Here is a 15153-nt window from a genome sequence, read left to right on the forward strand (position 1 = left end):
CTCCTTTTCCTCCCTCTTCCCCCCCCCCCCAAACAAACACAAGCCATACATAGTCTAGGCATTGGTCTAGACAGGCTTCCCCAGCTCCAGCCTCTTCCCCATCCCCCTCAGCCTTTCAGTTACCCCATCATCAAGAAGTTGCCCGATATGAAAGGCCCTGCCCCCAAGACTCCACCTACTTATTTGCTTTTCTGACTTGGTCCCGTCTAATCTAACCTAATAAGGACTTAGAAAGACTCGGGAGAAGAAAAGAATGAGGAAAGAGGTTCAGCTTTTCAACTGTGATACTAAATTTTTTGATATTAAAATATATATTATTAATATTATATAATTATATTGTGTGTTGTATTATATTGGTATATTTCTATGACATTAATATATAAAACATATAATATGTAATATGTAAAATACATAACATTTAAAAATTTTATGCTGGGAAGCTAATTGGCAACATGGCGCGGGGCTGAGAGAGCCCTAGTTTTATTGTTGCTCTCCATAGTGAATCTCTGCTCCTCTGATAATCCACTACCTCCTTCCCATATACGAGCCCTGAAGGTGAGACCAAGATGTTCTGACCAGGTCAGCAGAGTTAAGTTTCTCTGTGTCCACGGCCAAAGCAGCACCAGAGGGAGTTGCCCACATCATCTTCCTGGCCTTGTGGATGCAGATAGAAGAAATAAGAGCAGGCTAACAGAATTAAGGGGGAGGAGGAAGGGGGGGGAGAGATTCAGGAGGGACAGGAATGTTGAGGGGTGAGATAACCTAAGAACGATGGGTGTCCCCAGGCAGGTTTGGGGAAAGAATTTGGAATTCGTGGTCCCAGTCTCCAAGCAAGATTTGGCAAAAATGGGTTTATTTTTGATGCAGGAAAGATTCCAGTTTTAGATTCCCAACCCTCCCTAGTTAATGTAAATTACCCTTTGACTCACAAATCCTGATCCCTTTGAATTGCAATAGAAGATCCGGACCTGTCTCAGTCCCACCGGGATCTGAGCCAACTTTGGGGCTACACCCAAAAGCCCCTCGAGCTAAGTCTCCTATTACAAAAGGGCCACGCTGGGAACCCCTCTTTGCAGAGATTCCATGCTAGCCATGTGAGGACCCTATGTCCAGTGCCCTCCTTATCTCTACCTTCACCTATCTCCTACTTCTAAACTCAATATTAAACATCTTTTATCAGTCTAGCTCTCAGGCTAATAAATGCTTTTATTGGGGACTCGCGCCGCTACTAGACCTCATTTATCGCCGTATCCTTGCGCCGAATCCAAGGGGGTTGCAGGGGAGCTCTGTTTGACTTCCTGTACCCCAAACCTGCCACTAGACCTTAACTAAATCCTAACTTCATTTAGGTACCCCAAATCTGGACCTCAACATTTTCACTGAGAGGCTCTTTTAGTGGACCCCTTTCTGATTAGGAAGATAGCAAGGATTGAGATACAGAGTATTGGTTTTATTTAGTCTTCTATGGTTTGGGACTAGGGAGCCAATTGAGGGACTAATTTCCAAATTAATAAGGGTGGTGATTGTTTCCCAGGTCAAAGTGATTCCCAGATCATTTGGAGATGGGAGTTGCCCATGGGAAGCAAGTAGGAGGGTGGGGAAGGGTTGAGATGGGGATCATTTTAGGAATTTTCCCAGGCCAAGTGGCCCACTCTCCACAAAGATCAGGGGGACACAGAGTCCTATTACATCAGGAAGACTGGGGAGAAAGGAGTAGGGAAAGGACACAGGCCAGATAAAGGGAGCTTCGAGGAAAGGGCTAAGAGGTTACAGGTAAAGGTTCAAAGTTTTTACTTCCCTCACTGGGAGATAATGATCTTATGGTCCATGAGGTTGCTGCCCTCATGGGGACTATAGCAGGGGGATGATGTACCCCCCCCAAAAAAAAAAAAAAATACAAAAACTTATGAAAAAAATTGAATGTAAGTACATAAGAAATACAACCAAGATTGCAGAGGAGAAATTACTTTCTTTCATTTCTCCAACCTCCTCACCCCTCCCCAGCCAAGCATTCCTTGACTAATCTTGAACAACTCTGGTCTCTCCAAACTCTCAGCCACATCTCCCTCAACAATTAGGTTTTTCTCCATATAGTTATAACTAGTTCTCACTTGCCTTTTTTGTTTGTTGTAGTCTCATGACTCTATCTTAATTGTATTTCTCACCTCACAATGCAAAAACCTTATATTTGTAAAGAATGCTCTCTGTCATGTAGGCTTTCCAATAACATTTTCCCCAAGGATTGATTATTTTCTCCTCACTAGCCAATGTTATAAGAAATAAGCCATTTGTAACTCTCTCCTTTTCCAATCTTTTGGCATTTGACACCCTGATCCCCTTGGGGTTGAGGGATATCCTGACTGGTGTTGAGCTCAAAGGGCATTATAGATATTATTGGTTATATGAAAGTTGGGAGACAGTATATGTTAACTAAACATTGCATTATGGATATTATTGGATACATGAAAGCTGGGAGACAGGATTCTCTCTCCTATTCTTGGACCCAATAGCAATCACCACTGTGCCAACATCCCTGGCACAAACTAGAAAGGGAATATTGAAAGGAAAATTCTTTACATGAGCATTCATTCAGATTAATGAGACAAAACTCAGGACAAAGAGAATTAAAAGGATCTTATTATAAGTTCATCAAAGCGGTAAGAAATGACCAGCAGGATGATTTCAGAAAGAACTGGAGAGACTTACATGAACTGATGCTGAGTGAAATGAGCAGAACCAAGAGACCATTATACACTTCAACAACAATACTATATGATAATCAATTCTGATGGACGTGGCCCACTTCAACAATGAGATGAACCAAATCAGTTCCAATAGAACAGTAATGAAATGAACCAGCTGTACCCAGGGAATCAACTCTGGGAGGTGACTAAGAACCACTACATAGAATTCCCAATCCCTCTATTTTTGTCTGCCTGCATTTTTGATTTCCTTCACAGGCTAATAGTACACTATTTCAAAGTCTGATTCTTTTTGTACAGCAAAATAACTGTTTGGACATGTATACATATATTGTATTTAATTTACACTTTAACATATTTAACATGTATTGGTCAATTTGCCATCTGGGGGATGGGGTAGGGGGAAGGAGGGGAAAAATTGGAACAAAAGGTTCGGCAATTGTCAATGCTGTAAAATTACCCATGCATATAACTTGTAAATAAAAAGCTATAATAAAAAAATTTTTTTTAAAGTAAGTTCATCAAAGCAGCAACAGATTGGCCAATCACTGAAGATCAGCAATAGCTTCAAGGTGGGGCTGGCTTTTATAGGTATTTTAGATCAATTCAGCAAAAGCAGTGGGGCTCTTGAATCTCTGTCTCTCCTCTAGGCAGCAAGAAGGTCATAATTTGCAAGTAAGGATACATGACAAAGAGCAGGCAAAGCAAAAAGCTGTCGACTCTGCATCTCATCGAAGCTTTCCTCCCCTCCTCCTCCCTAGTTGATAAGCAGGGCTGGAAATCTGGGGATGCTGAGTCAACATAACTTTCAACAGGAGTTTCATGGGACTATGGGTTAGGGGTAATAGAGTATACTGAAAAGATCACTGAACTTGGAATCAAAAAACCTGGCTTCCATCCCTGCTCCACTGGATGATCATCACTTCTCTATCAACTCAGCTGTCTCATCTTTGTTGTTGTTCAGTCATTTTCAGTCATGTCTAACTCTTCATGATCCCAATCGGGGTTTTCTTGGCAAAAATATTGGAGTGGTTCTCCATTTCCTTCTCCACCTCATTTTACAGATAAGGAAACTAAGACAAGCAAGAATAACTTGCTCAGGGTCACACAGCTAGTGTCTGAACCTGTATTTGAACTCATAAAGATGATTCTTTCTGACTCCAATCCCCTACACCCTATCCACTGTGCTACCTAGCTGTCCTATCTTAAATACATCAATAATAAGGGCACTATTTACCTCTATCCAGTTCAACCCAGCAAAAAAAATTATTAAACAATTACTCTGCATAAGCACTGTGCTGGGTTCTGGAGATTAAAAATGGCAAAGAGATTCCCTGCCTTCATGTAGCTTACCATCTAATAGAAAGTATAAGATATAGTCGGTGTATGTTAACTAAACATTTTCTATGTTCCAAACATTGTGATAAGTTCAAGAGTTACAAAGAAGGGCAAAAACATGGCATCTGCCCTCAATGAACTCACATTCTAACTTGGGAGACAACATACAAACAACTGTGGAAGAGAATCTCAGAGGGATGGGCATTAGCCAACTGAGGGAGGAAAGATGATTGAAAAGGCTCCCTCTCCCCTCATCCCTCACAGAATTTGGGATTTAAGTTGAGTCTTCAAGGAAGCCAAAAGTCAGAGATGAAGGGGAGAATTCTGGGCATGGAAGTCACACAAATAAGTGTGTGATCTATAGCAGGATCACAGGATCACAACAAGAAAGCACCTTAGAGACCATCTAACCCAGTCCCAGCAACAAGTAAGAAACCTGAGGTCTAGAGGCTTTCACCAAAAGGCAAATCTAAGCCCCTGCCCAAGCTTTCTTGGCTCATTGTTTAGGTTATCTGTTATCTGCTCAGTCAGACACTCAAAGGTCTTCCCCCTCCCTGACTGATATCTTTGTGCTGGTAAATTGGGTCATCAGTTTTCTCAATTTTTACCTAGTCCTTAGGAATTGAATAGACTGATCTCAGATAAACTGAGACCAGAGAAAGACCTGAATTTAGAAAGGCCAAGGTCATCCACTGCACATTGGGTATTGCCAATCTTTTTTATTATTTTTAAAATTAATTTTAAATTTAAATACAAAACCAGAAAAAAGAACATTTCCAGGCACACAGCAGAACATAAGAGAAAATTCAATATAAAACCAGGATATAAATAAAACACTATTTACTTCTTTTGAAAAACCTTTGTATTTGTTACACATTGCTTTCAAAACTATCCGGCTTCTCTGTGCTTCGTTCTAAGTTTTCCTTTATTCTTTGCTGTGCACTTTGTTTATTCTCTCCCTCCTTATCCTGCCTTAGAGAAGGTTGTAATTAAACATGTGTATATGTATAAGTACATACAAATACATGCAAATATAGACATATATGCACATAAACATATGTATATATGATAATATATAGTTTTGTTTTCTATTTGTTCATAGCCTTTGATGGTTCATCAACTGGGGAATGAATGGGATAAACTGAATGAAGACCTCTCATAAGAATGTGGCCTCAACCCATGTCCTAATTGTGACTTGAGACTTTGCAATAACAAATTGAGCTACAGCTATAATATGCAGGTGTTCAATTAACTTAAACTTACATTTCTTTCCTCCCTACACACCTTTTCATTAGTATTAAGTTGCCAACATAGTTTAAAAAAAAAAAAAAAAAAGTGTGTCATTAGCTAGTATGTATCTGGAATAGATTTTTAATCTCTGGGTAGATTTCTGAATTAGGACTAAGTCTGGACTTCCCCAGTCAAGGAGAAAAAAGTCAGAAGGGTATGGGGGCTTCTAGGTTAGGGTCTATATAATCCTGTGTTTGCAAGCTTGTGCTTTTCACTCCTCTGCTGATAAACACCTTGTCTGTTGGGAGTTGCCTTCTCTCAGAGATTATAATAAATCCTTTTTGCTTTTTACATTGAGGTTCTTTGATTTTAATTTGGGTAAGAGTCTCTGTCCCATACAGGGAATGACTAATGTTCCTATAAATTTGACAAAGTTTAATTTTGTATTTGAGAAATGAGATCTTTATCTGAGGAATTGTCTATGAAATTTTTTCCCTAATTTTCTGTTTTCCTTTTAATCTTGACTACATTGGGCTTTTTGCATCTGGACTTTTTGATATAATCAAAACAATCCATTTTATACCTCAGAATGCTATCTCTTGTTTATTACAAAATATTCTCCTATACATGAGTTTGATAGGTATTATATTTCATGATTTTCTGATTTTCTTGTGATATCTTCCTTTATATCTAGATCATTAAGTCATATATTCATTTTGACTTTATTTTAGTATATGGTTTACGATATTGTCCTATACCAATTTCTACCAGTGTGTTTTCCATCTTTCCCAATAATTTTTGACAAATAATGAATTCTTACTCACAAAACTTAAATATTTACATTTGTCAAACACAAGATTACTATAATATACTTTATTTTAATTGTGTGTATTATATACCTACTGATCTATCTTTCCATTTCTTAGCCAGTACCAGATAGTTTTGATATTTACTGCCTTATGATAGTTTAAATCTGGTACTACTGAACCTTCTTCCTTTATACTTTTTTTTCATTAAACTTCTTGACCCTTTGTTCTTCCAAATGTATTTTTTAATGTAGTAAATCATTTTTCAATAATTCAATTGGGATGGCATTGAATAAGTCAAATCATCATTATATTGACATTGCTTACCCATGAACAATTAATATTTCTCCAATTAACTAAATCTGACTTATATAAGGCATTATTCCAAAGCAATTCCAATAGACGTGGGATAGAAAATGCCATCTGCATCCAGAAAAAGAACAGTGGATATTGAATATAAATCAACAACATATGCTATGTTCATTTCTTTTTTGTTGTTTTTTTTCCTCCCATGGTTTTTCCCTTCTGTTCTGATTCTTCTCTCCCAACATGATTCATAGAAAGCAATGTGTATTAAAAATAAATTAAATTATTTTTTTAAAATGTTTTATAATTATGTTTATATAGTTCTTGGGTCTGTTTTGGAAGGTATACTCTCAGATATTTTATACCATCTATCATTATTTTAAATGGGGTATCTCTTACTATTTTTTCTTGCAGAGTTTCATTGGTGGTATATAAAAATGTGGATGATTTATGTGGTTTATTTTACATTCTACTTTTTTGCTAAAATTATTGTTTCAGCTAATTTTTAGCTGAATCTTTAGGATTTTCCAAATAACATCATATCATCATCTATTAAAAGAGTTTGTTATCTCATTTCTCATTTTAATTCCTGCAGTTTCTTTTTCTTCTCAGTGCTACTGCTAAAATTTATAAAACAATATTGAGTGATACTCATTATTCATAGTGTAGTTTCTCTATTTATCTTTTAATTAAATCTGTTTTAGCTTTAATTTTGTCTGAGATCATGATCACTACCTCTGTTATTTTCACTAAGTGAAGCATAACTTTTTCTCCCATCCTTTATCTCTCATTTTTAATTGTTTCTTATACACAATACATTATAAGATTATGGTATTTAATCCATTCTGCTATCCATTTTATGATTAAATTCATCCTATTCACATTCAAATTACTAATTGTGTATGTCCCTGCTTCCATTCTATTTTTCTTCATTGCTTATCCTTCTTACCCTATTTACCCTACTCCTCCTTATGTGTTTAATTTACTTTTTTTTAACTGAGACAATTGGGGTTAAATGACTTACTCAGGGTCACACAGCCAGGAAGTGTTAAGTATCTGAGACCAGATTTGAACTCAGGTCCTCCTGACTTCAGGACTGGTGCTCTGTCCACTAACTACACTAACTAGTTACCGCTCTAATTTGCTTTTTTTTTTTTTTTTTTTTTTTTTAATAGCCTTTTATTTACAGGATATATACATGGGTAACTTTACAGCATTAACAATTGCCAAACCTCTTGTTCCAATTTTTCACCTCTTCCCCCCCCACCCCCTCCCTAGATGGCAGGATGACCAGTAGATGTTAAATATATTAAAATATAACTTAGATACACAATAAGTATACATGACCAAAACGTTATTTTGCTGTAGAAAAAGAATCAGACTCCGAAATATTGTACAATTAGCTTGTGAAGGAAATCAAAAATGCAGGTGTGCATAAATATAGGGATTGGGAATTCAATGTAATGGTTTTTAGTCATCTCCCAGAGTTCTTTTTCTGGGCATAGCTAGTTCAGTTCATTACTGCTCCATTAGAAATGATTTGGTTGACTCTAATTTGCTTTTAACAATTACTTTGACTTCCTGTTCCTTACTCTACCACTCCTCTAAGAGTCCCTCCCTTATCCTATCATGTCATCCTCTTATTTCATCACCATCTTGACCTTATTTTGCCACTACCTTCGATGGCTCTGGAAAAGAAAGTGAGGCTAAAGACTTTGCCCAGCTCTGCCACATTCAAATCCAATTCATGAGCAAGCCAAGACATCCATCATTCTAAAGAGAACCATCTGCATCCAAGAGAGAGGACTATGGGGACTGAATGTGGATCACAATATAATATCTTCACTTTTGTTGTTGTTGTTTGCTTGTTTGTTTTTTCTTTCTCTTATTTTTCCCTTTTTGATCTGATTTTTCTTGTGCAGTATGATAAATGTAGAAATATGTATAAAAGAACTGCACATGTTTAACCTATATTGGATTACTTGCTGTCGGGAATGGGGGGAAGGGAGAGAAGGATGGAGAAAAATTTGGAACACAAGGTTTTGCAAAGGTATCTTTGCATGTATTTTGAAAAATAAAAAGCTGTTCTTATTTAAAAAAAAATCAAGGCATCCATCATTCCCATGATGTCACTGGTCCAATTGCAGGACAAAGGAGGAATAACAGCATGGTGACTTGCCAGAGGTGACACAGGCAGTTGTTTTGACCTTCATTCTCAAAGAGCATCATGACATCAAAGAGATGATGCCATGACATGCAAGTGAATTGTATTTAAGGAAGGGAGGGAGGTGCAAAGTCACCAGCCTTGCTCTCTCCAAGCCATCTGGGTTCTGTGGCAAGATACAGATCAGAGTGACTGGAAATGGCCCTGGGTGTAGTGGGAGATCTTGGCCCTATTAAGCTAAAGTCTTTCTTTAATAGGTCTCAGTTTGTGGCAATGTCCAGTCAGTGATTAAGGCTGGATAAGCACACGGGATCAGCACCTGACTCCAACTCTAGTCCTTTTACCAACCTAGCTCCAGTACACATTTAGTACAAAGGAATTTGGAGGGAGATCACTTTCAATTGTCTGAGTCCGGAAAGATCGGGGAGCTAGTGTCTGAGAGTTAATAATTAAGCCCACAACAAGGATGCTAACAACTGATACTGATCCAACAATTTTAAGATCTGCAAAGTACTTTAACATACATTACCTCAGTTGATCTTCACAAAAATCTGATGGGATGAATGCTTGAGAACATTAAAGTACTACATAAACAAAAGCTACAAAAGCGATGATTAAAATAACTATTATTAAATAGATCCCCAAAGATGTATTTTAAAGAAGAAATGATTTATCTCTTAAAAGTGCCAGTGTTCTCATTGTCCAAAGCACGACCAACTCTAAGGCAAGTCCCAGCACTGTATCAACTCGATGGGCACACGGGTGGGGGGTAGGGCCCGGCCTTAGCAGGCCAACACAGCTGGCAAAGCAACAGGGCCCTGTGAGGGCAGGGTGACACAATGCAGCTCTGAGCAACTTCTCAATGGGAGTCTGTGTTCTCAGGCTCTGAAGAGGGGGACCATCCCCCAGCCCCTTCTTTCCACGTCCCCCTAGGCTCCTCCCCATGATGGACACTCGGTAACCAGGGCAGCCTCAGCTACGCTTTACTCTCATGAAGGCTGGCACCGCAGCCCGAATATTCCCGGATGGTCCCCGGACCGAGGGTTCTGGCTCTTGCCTTGATTCCCATGGCCAGGTGAGGAAGGACTGGGGCGGGCATCACTGCAAGCTCCTGCATGAGGGGCAGAGAAGGCAGAGGGAGTGGGGGACAGGGTCGCCCAACTGAATTCAGGAGCGGTGCATATTACGTAAGGGGTGCGCGCTGCCAGGGCCGAGGGGGGGAAACGCCAGACCGGGCCCCCTGTAGACTGGACCTTTGCGGGGGCCAGTAGCACCGAGCCGGCAGGGGCAGGGTTACCCAGGCTAGACAGCCTCCTTAGTCCCTCCCCTCGAGGGGGCGGGCGCAGGATTCGGAGCTGCGGTCCGCCCGCCCGCCAGCCGTGGTCCCAGCCCTACCGCAGCTTCGGCGGCTCCGGCTCCCGCTGGGCTGTCTTCCTCTTCCCCAGTTCTTTCCTTCTGCCTCCTCCCCGTGGCAGCCCCAACACTGCCCTTGCCCCTGTCCTTGCCCCCAGTCATGTCGCCTCCGGGGCTGACCTGGGCCCCAGCGCAGCAGCTAGCTGGAATATTGTTCTTCATCCTGTTGGCTCCTCTGGGTAAGGGGGTGGGAGGTTGGACCGGGGCAGGTTTAGGGTGGGGAAGGAAGGGAGTGATGGGGTGGGGGAAGGGGGACATAGGACCCAGAGGGAGCTCCCAGAGGAGGGAAAAACAAAGGGCTCTGGGCTCTGGGAGGGAAAGTGGGGGGGTGACTGGATATCCCGGAGGAGGGAAAGGGTGTCGAAGCAGGAGCTCGGGCAATCGGACCCCATATTTGATGTCTGGAAAGTGGGCATGGGGTCAGATGCCAAGAAGTGAGATCTCATTGGGAGAAGCTGCAAGGGGGAGGGGAGGGAGGGAATTTCGTGGCTGCCAGGAGTCCATCCAGGACTGGTATCCACAAGCAGTTAAAGGGAATAGGCTGCAAAAGGGAGAAGCACGGTGCCCACCGGGTGCCTACTTGTTCGTAGTGTTGGCAGATGAGGACTGCCTGTGGTATCTGGATGGGAACGGCTCATGGCACCCCGGGTTTGACTGTGAATTGGCCTCCTTCTGCTGTGGGACCTGCTACCACCGTTTCTGCTGCAGAGACCTATCCAAGCTCATCACTGAACGGCAACAGAAGCACTGTCTGGCCTTTAGGTGTGAGCTCCCAGCCTCCTCTACCTAGCCTTTCTTCTCTGGCCCTTATTCCCTCCTCTTCCATCTCTTTTCTCTCCAGTGGTTCTGTCCCTACTGACTCTTCTTCCTTCCGCCATCCTTTTGTTTCTTCCTTTCTCCTTCCCACATTTTGATCTGAAACCCAGGAGGCTAGCTTGGTAATCACAGCTAAATGATTAGTGTCTAGGAGTGAAATGATGGACTCCTGGTTTCCATGTAGGGAGTCAGTGCTGTATACTACAGGACCTGGGACTTGACCAGGGATGGGCCCCCCTTATCTCCTCTCCCAGAGCCCTATTGTGTTTGTTGTGTTTTGTTTAGGGTTTTTTCCCTGTCCAGCAAAATTCCTGAGAGCTAAGTTAGCTGTAGAACTCAGACTGTGCTTTATCAACTCTAACTACTGCTGGTATGAAGTCAACGCAGTAAATCAATGAACAGGTTGGGGGTGCACTAAGCACACTCTCTTCCTCTGGTCCTTTATCAGCTCCCTAGGGCCTTCCTGGTACACCCAGGAGAGTATGGTCATAAAAGTAAACCCAGAAAACTACAAGTCCCAGGATGCCCCATACTTAGTCAGCTAGATATCTGCTGGCTCACCATGTTGGGGAAACTAGGCTCCTCTCTGTAGGGAAGAGCCACAGAACTAGGCCCTTTTTCTGACTAGCTATTACTGCCCCCTTCCCCCCCACCTCTGGACCCTGAAGCCCTGGCTAGAGCCAAGCACATTATGTTGGAATGTTCAGTCTTTGTACTACAATGGCAAACCAGGATAGCATCCATCTAGTTGGAGTCCCCGGTGTCCTGGCTCCTTTCTACATGGACCGGCTTTGACAGAGCCTTACTGTGCCCCTAGCCCCAAGACCATTGCGGGTATTGCCTCAGCTGTGATCCTGTTCATCGCCGTGGTGGTCACCACCATCTGCTGCTTCCTCTGCTCTTGTTGTTACCTGTACCGCCGACGCCAGCAGCTTCGGAGTCCCTTAGAAGGTATGGACTGGAGGGGGAGTGCCTGAAGCCTATGTGGGCCTGGGGGATACAGGGTGGGCTCAGCTGGGCATGAATATATGTGCACCGAGGTTTGGAATCACTGGTCGCTTTATTGTGGGCTGTATAGTAAGGTAGATCTTAGTGCATATTTGAAAGTTATCTATAAAATAGAGCACAAGTATGGAGTATGTAGTAAGGTAGATAGGTTATTATATAGTTGAAAGTTATATATATAATCGAGCTTGTAAATATTGGGTTATGGGGCCAGGGCAGGACGACAGCTGTTATACTGTTAGAAATTGTAGAAAGAACAGAGTAGCAGATGTCATAGGATCTTAGAACTTAAGAGTCCCACCCCCTTATTTTATAAATGAGGAAACTGGGGTCTGGAGAGGTTGTAATTTATCCAAAGTCACATGGCTAGTTAAGTACCTGAGGCAAGATTTGAACTGGGAGCTTCTGGATTCCAAAGCTTTCTATACCACGGATACTCTTGTCAACCATACCATGCTGCCTGTCTCACCCTGGTGGGTAGAATATGTATCTCCATGGGGATGGGGAAGGGGGGAATTTGCTGTGAGTGACAGAGCCTGGGGAATTTACCCCTTGGACAGCTGTATGGGAGTTTTGGACTTTTGGCCTCCCTGTCCCAGCTGGGTATTCCCCAGGTGGCCTGTTCTCAAGGACTGAGGTTTCTGAAATCTGAGCCCCCTCCAGGAATTATGCCTTCCCTGACTGGGGGTGGGGGAGAGGGAGGAGTGTCTGCTCTGTAACCTGATCTGTAGCAGCCGGTGTCTGAGCCCTACCCACCACTCCCCACCCCTCTAGAACTCTGGGGGCTGAGGGTTAGGGAGCGGGGAGTATGAATCCTGGAGTTCACCCAGCCAGGATGGGCCAGGAATATCGCTAAAGTGCTGTCCTTGGTCTATTTGAAAGGGATCCAGATTCTACCTTAGGCAAAGCCCTCTTGTTCCCTTTCTCACCTATAAACCAATAGGATCAGCCTGGATTATCTTTAAAACTCCTTTCCCTTCCGACTGTCTTACTCATTCAGCCAACAAGTGTTTATTCTGTGTTCACTGTCAAGAGTATTTAAGGTCTGTCCTTTGCCGTCCTAGTTCAAGAGATCCCGATGGCAGGCATCCCCATCCAGCCGATGTACCCGTATCCTCAGGACCCCAAGGCTGGCCCTGCGCCCCCACAGCCAGGCTTTGTGTACCCCCCCAGTGGCCCTGCCCCACAGTATCCCATGTACCCCGCTGGTCCCCCAGTCTACAATCCTGCAGGTAAGAAACCCTAAACCCCTCTGTTGTCTTCCCTTGAGTGCTCCCAGCCCTGCTTGGACATCTTCCATCCTCCCGCCTTCAGCCCAAAGTTCGTTTCCCAGTTACCGGTTTTCTTCCCACATACCTCCAAGCTCTCTCTCACTCCCTTCCCTTAATCTGCCAAGGGCTGTTGTTCATGTCACTAATTCAATCCCTTTTTCTTTCCAGCTCCTCCTCCCTACATGCCGGCACAGTCTGCTTACCCTGGGGCCTGAGGAACCAGTCCTGTATTTCTGCAGCCTTCCCTTTAGGCATCCACTTGTTCTGAGGCACACCCTAATTTCTCCACCTTGTTCCACTGGTGGGAAAGGATCATGCAGAAGGATCCGTGGACACTGAGCATCAGACCAAGCAGGACAGATACTTTGATTTGGGATAGACTTCCTGAAGACACGGAACAGTCGTGGGATACCTTACTGGGAAAGTCTTGGGATACTTTGGGGTAGGGAGGATGATGGGCTTCTTTTTAATGAAGGTGGAAAGATATGAAGTATTGGGAAGGAAAGCACAGTGGGTGAGGGTACCCTCCGCCCCCTGGTAAGTAATGTCCTCCCTCAGGCCACCTTAAGCAGTCCTGGTGCTTACCTATGTCTGCTGCCATTTCCACTGTCACAACTCCCCCCATCTGGGTGAAGGTGGAGATGGAAGAGGACCATATCCACTGGTCACCAATCATCCTTTTACTCCTTATTCTTCTCCCTTCTTTCCCACTACTGCCTTGCAAACCAGGGCTATCCCCACAGATTAAAGCTGTAAATGTGTAACACGTCTAAATCCTAACTTCAGTATCTTTGAGCATGTCCTTGACTAGCAAGGACATAACCCAATTCTATCCGTGACTATCTACCCTTTGTGGATTCCTAGAAGTTGTGTCTGCTTCTTTTGGGTTTCCTGACTTGGCTGGGCAGAGATTGGCCCCATACATGAGTCTCCAGTCCAGGGAGGGGGCAGAGACACAGCAGTGCTCTGATGTCCAAAGTTGGCATTAAACTCAGTTGAGCAGCCTGGCACCAGACCTAGATGTAGTTTACAACAGAGGTACAACTAAGGTCTTGCTGTGCCAGAGATGGGCATAAAACCACTGTCTGGTCGTTCCCTAGATTATGGGGATGAGTCTGGTATTGCTGCTCTTGGGTGGGTAGGAAGATTGCCATGTGGTTTTGGGGATGACTCACTTAGGGGTAGGAGGAACAGAAAGGAGAGACTCCCAAGCTTTTCTCACTCAGGTTTGCTTATAATTTTCTTGGAATGAAATGAGGGTGGGTGCTGTGAGGAACCTAAACTGGCAAAGGAAGCTCAGAACCCAGAAGCAGAAACTGGAATTTCAGAGAAGCTAAAACGGGTATCTTTTCTTGCTGCCCCAGGCCTTAAGAATGTCCCATTCCTTTTGTTAAGGTGCCTTGGCTCTTTTTTTCCTGCCCCTAAGACTATTCTTTGCTGTTGCTGGTGCCCTTCTTTCCCTATCCTTGCCAACTGACCCATAGACACATCTTTTTCTAGGCAGAGACAGGGGTGACTCAGCTTTTGGGTCCCCATGCTAAAGGGATGTGCTAGAAGTCTGATAGGCAACTGCCCAGGGTGAGAGATAATTGCTTAACTTCGTTCTCCAGTACTCAATGTGTTCCCAGATAGAGGGGAAACCCCAATTCTTGGCTATCTCTATTTGCTTTGTGACTTTAACTCAGGCATTTCACATCCTCTGGTCTTCAACTTCTTCTCTGCAAAATGAGCTCAGGATATATCTCTTAGAATCCCTTTCCATCCCTGAGATTCAGTGGAATAGCCAAGAGGATCCTGTACCCAAAAAGTCTCCAGAAGTGTTAAACCAGACCCCTCCTCCCAAAAGGGCTACTGTCACACCTGCTAGAGGAGGGGGTTTTCCTGGGATTCTTTTTATTCAAGTAGGGAAAAAAAATTTATCACCAGCCTGCTTTCTCTCAGCCCTCCCACAATCTCATCTGTTCTCTATATACTTCCAAGAGCTTTTCCTAAACTGGCAAACCAGTGTTACTCAGCAACTGGTTCCTTTTCTGGCCTACTATGCTCATAGCGTCATCTCTTAGGTTCTTGGCTCCAGCCCTAAATTTTGTTTCACTCTGTGC

At 43.1% G+C, this 15153-nt stretch overlaps 1 protein-coding gene across 1 annotated transcript; it reads left to right on the top strand.

The window, feature by feature from the left end:
* The first annotated feature begins 9918 nt into the window (after positions 1-9918).
* On the top strand, positions 9919-13825 carry SHISA4 (shisa family member 4). Its single transcript, XM_003767568.3, has 5 exons — positions 9919-10138; positions 10550-10721; positions 11593-11726; positions 12845-13012; positions 13220-13825. Exons 1-5 carry the CDS (start codon positions 10060-10062, stop codon positions 13264-13266), a joined length of 600 nt encoding a protein of 199 aa, XP_003767616.1. The 5' UTR covers positions 9919-10059; the 3' UTR covers positions 13267-13825.
* Positions 13826-15153: the final 1328 nt, after the last annotated feature.

The sequence above is a fragment of the Sarcophilus harrisii genome, chromosome 4 (assembly GCF_902635505.1).
Source record: "Sarcophilus harrisii chromosome 4, mSarHar1.11, whole genome shotgun sequence".
Taxonomy (NCBI): domain Eukaryota; kingdom Metazoa; phylum Chordata; class Mammalia; order Dasyuromorphia; family Dasyuridae; genus Sarcophilus; species Sarcophilus harrisii.

Bases quoted from the DNA above. Each gene is read 5' to 3' on its own strand.
- SHISA4 (XM_003767568.3), top strand. From the start codon at position 10,060: ATGTCGCCTCCGGGGCTGACCTGGGCCCCAGCGCAGCAGCTAGCTGGA. The intron at 10,139-10,549 runs GTAAGGGGGTGG...ACTTGTTCGTAG, and splicing joins CATCCTGTTGGCTCCTCTGG to TGTTGGCAGATGAGGACTGC. The intron at 13,013-13,219 runs GTAAGAAACCCT...TTTTCTTTCCAG, and splicing joins CCCAGTCTACAATCCTGCAG to CTCCTCCTCCCTACATGCCG.